The following is a 7,737-nucleotide window of genomic DNA, read 5'->3' as shown; positions in this document are numbered from 1 at the left end:
CAACGTCAGTACCACCAAAATAATATCCGAAACCTTTGCTTTAACCAATAATTTCTGATGACTTGCACGGATATTTTGTGCAAAAATGACATTCGTTGCAAAAGCTGTCAAAGTCAATTTTGCAATGTTTTCTGGAAATGTATAGTTGCATGGAAGTCTGGAGATTCTCAGAATGAACATTTACTCAATACAACATCTTCACACTCACCGTGTATACGATGCCAGCCTTGGCATGATATTTCACATGACCTTCTCTACAGCTTGAATGATATGGACTTAGGAACATAAGTTATCATTGCCGCATGTCGCACTTTTACGTTATACTGACGCATACCCTTACGTTCTATTGACGCAGATATCAGATATAGAATTAGGTTTCGGTTTTAGCGTGACCCACGTCATGTGAAAACGCACAGCATCCGTTTTCAAATGAATGCCTGTTTTCAGTCAGTCGAAAAAAAGCTGCATACAGACTTGTGCGACAAGATTTTATTGATATATATATATATATATATATATATATATTGTGATGTAACGACGACGGCAACTTTTATTCGGCCCAGAAGGTACGATGAAGCGACCACACTCAAGGCACAGAACTCAGGCAAGCCAAGTCACCACAGCAGATGAAGATGACGACGACTCATGATGATGAACATGTGTAAAGATAGTACATGTGCTTAATGAATGCCTACACTAACTTTCCCCCACGTGAAAGCGGTCATCCTGACCGCAGTTCTTGGCCGCAGTTTAAAGGGAAGAGCTACGCCGTATGAAAGGTTTCATGCGGGATACGTGGACCATTTCTGCTGCCCTGTAGCGGTGGTTCGTCGGAAGAACGGGTGCCACGCGATAATTCACAGGAGACGTTTACTCCAAGACAGTGTAGGGGCCAATAAAACGTACTTGAAACTTCTCGCGCAGGCCAGGAGTGCGAATGTGTGTAAGAAGGAGGACTTCGTCGCCAGGGCTGAAGGACACGGCACGATGAGAGACATCAGATTCAAGCTTGCGATCCTGTTGCTTGGATTCAGTGTTGACGCGAGCCAGCTGGCGGCAATGAAGTAGACGAGACACGTATTCTTTACTTGAAGATGAACATGGTTTGACAGGCGCAGAGAAGAACGAAACATCGAGGAAAGTAGAGGGGAAGCGACCGTGGACGAAATAGAACGGCGAGTAACCGGTTGTGCGCTGTACAGAGGTATTATACGCAAGTGACAAATGTAAAAATGGTGTCCCAGTGTCTGTGGTCGGTTTCGATATACATCGCTATCATATCTGACAGTGTACGATGAAAGCGCTCTGTCAGACCATTCGTCTGAGGATGGTAACTGGAGCTTGTTTTGTGTGTAGTGCCGGATGCCTTGAGCACTTCTTCGACGAGTTCTGAAAGAAATACTCTTTTACGGTCGCTTAGGATTACACGAGGAGCTCCGTGTCGAAGGATTATTGCTCGAAGGATGAAGTCAGCCACTTCCGAAGCTGATGCAGAAGGCACGGGAGCTGTTTCGGCGTAGCGGGTCAGGTGGTCGACAGCTGTAACTATCCATCGATTGCCCGTCACAGTCATAGGAAGCGGATCATACAGGTCAACGCCAACTACCTCGAATGATTGCAGGGGACACGGAAGCGGTTGTAATGGTCGACTTCGAGTTGATGTAGGTAGCTTGCGACGCTGACAAAGGGCGCATGAGGCAACGTACTTCGCGACACAGAGGGACTAGCCCGGCCAGTAGTAGTGACATCTTATGCGGTCATACGTTTTCTGGAAGCCCATGTGTCCAGCAGACATGTCGTCGTGATATGTCTTGAGGACTTGAGCCCGAAGAGAGTGAGGTAGAATGGGCACCCAGCGTTGACCATCAGGGTGGTAGATATGATGGTACAGGACGTGGTTGTCGAGCTTGAATTGCGTCAGCTGTCGGCGAAGACGGGCGTTAAGGGGCCGGCAAGTCCCGTCAAGACGGTCCTTGATGCGGCGACAGTAAAGGTCAGCACGTTGGTGAGATAAGGACAAACCACACTAACTTGGAGAAGTTGGGTCCACAGTAGCTAATGACGAAACATGTAGGGAAGAGACGGCCGAAAGCTTCTCGAGTGCGGCAGTGGCGGGTTTGTTAAGTGGCTCCGAAGAGAGCGGGCAACGCGAAAGTGCGTCGGCGTCTTGATGTTTGTTTCCCGACTTGTATGTAATCGTGAAGTCGTATTCTTGTAAGCGAAGAATCCAGCGACCAAGGTGGCCGGACAAGTTCTTGATTGTCGAGAGCCAGCACAAGGCATGATGGTCCGTAACCACAGTAAAGTTGCAACCGTGGAGATAAGGTCGAAACTTTTGTATTGACCATACGATCGCTAGGCCCTCCTGTTCAGTGATGGTATAATTTTTTTCGGCAGGGGTCAGTGCACGGCTCGCGTATGCGACGAATTTCTCACGTGAAGATTTGTCTCGCTGTATGAGAATTCCACCAATGCCTCGACCACTAGCGTCTGTATGCAGGAGCGTAGGCGTGGTTTCGTCGAAATGGCAGAGGACTGGTTCGGATGTGAGTGCACACTTCAGTTGGGCAAACGCCGCTTCACATTCAGGAGTCCACACAAAGGTGACGCCTGATCTGAGCAACTTGTGCAATGGTGAAGCTATTGAGGCGAAGTCTCGAATGAATCGGCGAAAATAAGAAGCGAGGCCGAGGAAACTGCGCAAATCTTTGGCTTTTTCAGGACGCGGGAAGTGTTGGACAGCGGAAATCTTGTCTGGATCTTGTCTGGTCGGCTCATCATTGATTAGTAAATTGACTCACTCAAACTCATTCAGACACACACTGTCGTCAGTCTGAGTGAGTAGTATTTTAGTGAGTTTGAGCACTACTGAGTCAGGTTTAGAAACATTTAGATGCGAAGAAGCTGATGGCGAGTTTTATTCGGTGCGTGGCGTGACTACCTTTACTGCGCATGCGCCAACTCTCCCCCTCTCCTCGCATGAGCGTGAGGAGGTAGGGTGGAGGAGGTAGCACAATGCTGTTTTCGCTTCGTTTCTCCTTTTCCATTTGTCTCTCCGCCACAGCTGTGCACTCGTGTATAATGCTTCGTGCGCTCACTCCATTGCACTCTCCTAGCAGCGCTGGGTGCTCACTTTGGGGAACACATACGGTATTAAACACAAATGTGAGGGGGGTACCATAAACGGTAGACAACATATGCACAACTCCACACACAAATGAAGCCTACACGAAGGCATACAAGTGCTAACAACTAATGGAAACACAAGTACACACCAGCGCTGCTTTGCATTCCCACATGGTTCTCTTAAGTGGGAGATGTTGTAATTTTTAGGGGGTCGAAGGTTGAGTGACGCAGCTTCAGGAAAATTTTGATAAGTATAAGTCTGAGTGAGCCTTAGGGGCAACAAAAGAAGTCTTTTTCAGAGAGTGCGAGTAATCTCCACATTTTCGTTTCTTGCCGACCTATAGACATTATATCGGCACGCCTGGATGATCTGTGACTGTCCGATCATTCATGGAATGCCAGAACATTCAGACTTCACGTCCTAAAGCTGCGACGACACTGACTACACTTTCACGAGTACCGGCCTCGTTGAAACACTGTAACATTCCCGTGTTTAAAGGGGCCTTGCAACACTTTTTGAGCATGATCAGGAAATGCTGCCGATTGGTAGTAGAGGCTCCCGAGAACACGCCAGCCAAACGCGGCCTGGAATTCACAATAAATTATCAAAGTCAGCTAAAAATTACTTTCTCTTCCCTCGACAAATGATGGAAGACGCTCAAAAATGAGACATAGATTACCCATCTATCAGCCATTGGCCAATTTGAACATGGCGCTCTCGGTTGTTATAGAGATCACCGTGAGAAGCCGTCACTTGTCTATGCATGCGCGCGTGATCGCAATGAAAAAGCCGCGTATTCGAAAAAAAAAGACAAAAGAACTCAAGGTCACTAGACGTGCGTGACGTTTTTGTTTGCCTCTCTCAATCCTCCCTGCTTGGCTTCCAGTGCTTTTGTCGGGAGGAGTGAAGAGAGAATGCGATCGCAGCGTGCGACAAATATTTGTAACTCCACTCGTACAGGACGGATTCTTAAAAGTTTTGTGGCGTTGAATTTGGGAAGCGATGCCCTTTTCGAGTGAACTAATTCTATGGTTACTCAGAAAAGTGCTTCAAGGCCCCCCTAAGAGTATGTGTCTGTAGGTGACCTTAACCATCTCTCTCTCCTCCTTCTTTTTATTCTGCTTCCCTCAGTTTTTTCTCCAGTGCTGGGTAGCTAGCTCGGTATGTGACTGTCTGTGCTTTAACTCAAACTTCTCTGCGTTTATCATCAATGTAGAAAGAACGTATCAGCACCTAGCTAAATCCTAGAAAAAATCTTGAAGCAACCTAAAAACTGCGCCACCTAGTTAAGGGCTAGAAACAATGCAGAGGAAACTCAATTATCTTCAGATTGGTCCAGTTTGGCTGATTTAAGACTTGTTTAAATTTAGTCCCAGCTTTTACATATTTTGTGTTGCTTTTAATTACCATAATTCAATTGTGTGGGGCCCCCTAAATTATCTTTTAAAATATTTATTGCTGTTAAATTTCATGAACCTAAGATCAAAGAATTGCATAAAAGCAATTTTACTGTGTAATAGAACTGCTACAGCAGTACTGTGATGACAGTCCTGCTTACGCTGGATATTGTGATGGAATCAGCAGGAATCCAATGTAGGCGAGGTAGTTGAGTTTCCGTCATCCATATCTTTAGTACTTTGAGTCATGTCTGTTGTCTCTTTCTCGGTGGTTTGCGTGGTGCTTGTCATTGTGCTTGACGAGACACTTGTTGATGTGCCTGACGAGGGGCTTGACGTTGTGCTTGACGTTGTGCTTAACGTTGTGCTTGACGTGCTGCTTGACGCGGTACTTGTGGTAGTGTTTGGCATGAAGCTTGATGTGGTGCGTGACGTGGGACTTAATGTGGTGCTTGGCGTTTTGCTTGGCGTGGTACTTGGTGTGTGTAAACTAGCCTGGTCTACTGGAGAAACCTTGTCCTCATCTTCTGGGTCCTTGACCGACGTCGTGATGCCTGGTGCCTCAGTTGAGATAATACCTCTATGGTTTTGCCATATCTCCTTCACCCGCGCCGCAGACAACTTGCAAGAGCGTTCCAGCTCATGCTGAATTTGCATTGACACAAGTGGCCTGGCTTGTTTCAAAAACTTTTGTTCTACTGGTTTAACCACTGACAAAGACCGGAAGTACGTAGAGATGCTCAGAGTTGTCACGTCGGCGCTGCATAACACACCTTGTTTATCTGTAGAAAAATAAAAAACAAATTACATCAGTTAATATGTGACAATGGTTGGCTTCGCGTCAGCGAGTTAACATTACTTTTTTTCATCAGAGTCTGCTATATTTCTTTCATGAATCTTGCAACATTAGCAAAGTTTATGATCAAATAAAAAATATTCAGTGTGAAAATTATGTCATGGTGTTACTACGTAAATTAGTGGCATCACTATATTATAGCGGCATCAATATAAGCACTAGGGTTACCGGCTATGGTGATATAGTGGGTAAGGCCCTCGGCTGCTACTGACCCGCAGGTCGCGGGATCGAAAATCGGCTGCGGCGGCCGCCTTTTCGAAGAAAGCGCGAATGCTTGATGTCTGTGTGCTTGCTTGATTTAGGTGAACGTTAAAGAACTTCAAGAGGTCGAAATTTCCGGAGTCTTCCACTACGGCATCTCTCATAATAATATCGTGGTTTGGGACGTTGAACACCAACAATTATTACTATTTGTGCTAAGACTCTGAACTGTGCAAACATATTTGTTTTATGAAGCGCAATTTTTGCGCAGCAACAATTCAAAACAGCTAAGGGTTATTGACAGCATCTTTGTTCAGCCTCATAATGAATCCCAATATCTCAAATTTAGATCAGACCTTACTAAGGTTTTCCCATCCACACTCTTCACGCAGTCCTTCTCAGCGGGAACTATTAACCTACTAGTTGTCGCGATAGGCTGAAGTGGTAACTCATATACAAAACGTTATCAGAAGCCTATTGTTATTGGAAGCGTTACCAAATGAAATATTTCCTTTTTGTAATCGCTGTGTTCAACGTCCTAAACATAGCATCCTATACAGGTAAGCAGACATTTTTAAGCGTATTTGCTTACAGCGGCACACTTCTGCACCAACTGCGGTAGACCACGCTTGTTACTTAAAAGGAAACGTCCCCGTAGAGTCATAAATAGTGCTAACGTTGTAGCTACACGTAGTGCGTGCATCTGCGCTTAATTTAGCAGTGACTATGATGAATTCATTCATTGATTATTGGTATATGGCGTTTAACGTCCCAAAGCCACCATATGATTATGAGAGACGCAGTAGTGGAGGGCTCAGGAAATTTTGATCACCTGGAGTTTTTTAACGTGCACTCATATCGTGTCTCTGATGAAACATCATACCCTTCTGACGCAAAGCAATCCCCTAAAAAAGTACTTCGAGGGCCACCCCACGCCATGTATCGGTGTTGTAGGAATTCGCAGAATATTTTCGCGCCTTTTGAAGTTAGAAATAACTATTTCACATACAGTTTGCAATCCACGTGGCAAACCTCGATCCAAAGTATGCATTACGATGACGACCAACATGTTGGCTGAAGGTACTGCCAATAATTTTAACTTGAAAATTCGTGATGATTTGACGTGTGAGACAGAGAATGCCATGTATTTGCTTGAGGGCTTCATTTGCATACCGGTCAAACCGAAAATGCACATTGGTATCACTTTAACAAGCACATGACGCTTATGCACTATATTCTAGATTTGTAAGCCAATAACTAGACACGTCGGCACCACCGGACATAGTTTTGAATCATTTAGGGGGTACTTTAAAATCCAGATTCGGGTCTCACTATAAGGGTGAAATGCGAGAGTCATTTTTAATTTATAGGTTCAACATGGTTTCTGGTGACTTAAACGAAAACGTGGGTAAGCTAGCTAAAGTGTTAGCTAAAGTGTTGCTAAAGTGTTTGCTAGAAAGCTAAAGTGTTTGCGTTGTATACAGTACATATTTCCATGCTGTTGCAAGATTGCCCTTGATGGATTGGATATTTATTCTGTAAGAAATAAAATTTTTGCCCGACTGTGCTGTATAGCTTGCTTTCTTTTGCGACGTATGCTGTGCACAGCGCCAATGTATTTGATGTGTGCTTTGTTTTTGTTTCTCGGTATCTCGCTGTCGTGTGACCAGGTAGCTTCTCTAACACGATATCCTTGTTTTCTCTATTGTGAACTACAATGTACCACAATGTACCTGTAGCTTGTTGCTCTCGATGTGCAGTGCTTGTGATGACGTACGGCGCCCCAGCGTAAATAATGAGCTTGCGTATGCCGGCTTCATGGTATATATACGTGGGATGGGTTTCTAACAATAAAAATAGTGGTGACTTAGTTGTTTACCTGTACGTGCGTGTGTGTGTGTTCTTGTACAGTACAAATTTGCACTCTAAAGATTACTATGGGAATTATAGTGCGATTATTCATACATCGTTACCCAGACGTGGTTACTATCCCGTCTTCGTTATCTACCTGCTGATACAAATATTGTAATTCCAACGTTGTTGTACTATTGTGTTAACGTCACCATTATCACTTCGACCTCTGTAATAAATATTATAGAGGCATTGTCATAGCCTCGTCATCATTTCAACGTCATTATTTCTGACGTCACTAATAT

The 7,737-nt window shown here is 44.7% G+C and overlaps 1 protein-coding gene across 2 annotated transcripts in view; it reads right to left on the bottom strand.

The window, feature by feature from the left end:
• Positions 1 to 4,175: 4,175 nt before the first annotated feature.
• LOC142814530 (uncharacterized) overlaps positions 4,176 to 7,737 on the bottom strand; it is a 46,729-nt gene continuing 43,167 nt past the window's right edge. For both annotated transcript variants that reach the window (XM_075893379.1, XM_075893380.1), the window contains exon 4: positions 4,176 to 5,306. In XM_075893379.1, coding sequence (XP_075749494.1) covers positions 4,705 to 5,306 — 602 coding nt within the window. In that variant the 3' untranslated portion in view covers positions 4,176 to 4,704. The remainder of the gene's footprint in view (positions 5,307 to 7,737) is intronic.

The sequence above is a fragment of the Rhipicephalus microplus genome, chromosome 4 (genome assembly GCF_043290135.1).
Source record: "Rhipicephalus microplus isolate Deutch F79 chromosome 4, USDA_Rmic, whole genome shotgun sequence".
Classification (NCBI taxonomy): Eukaryota; Metazoa; Arthropoda; class Arachnida; order Ixodida; family Ixodidae; genus Rhipicephalus; species Rhipicephalus microplus.
Note: the sequence above shows the minus strand (reverse complement) of the source record. Positions and strands in the feature narration are given on the sequence as shown.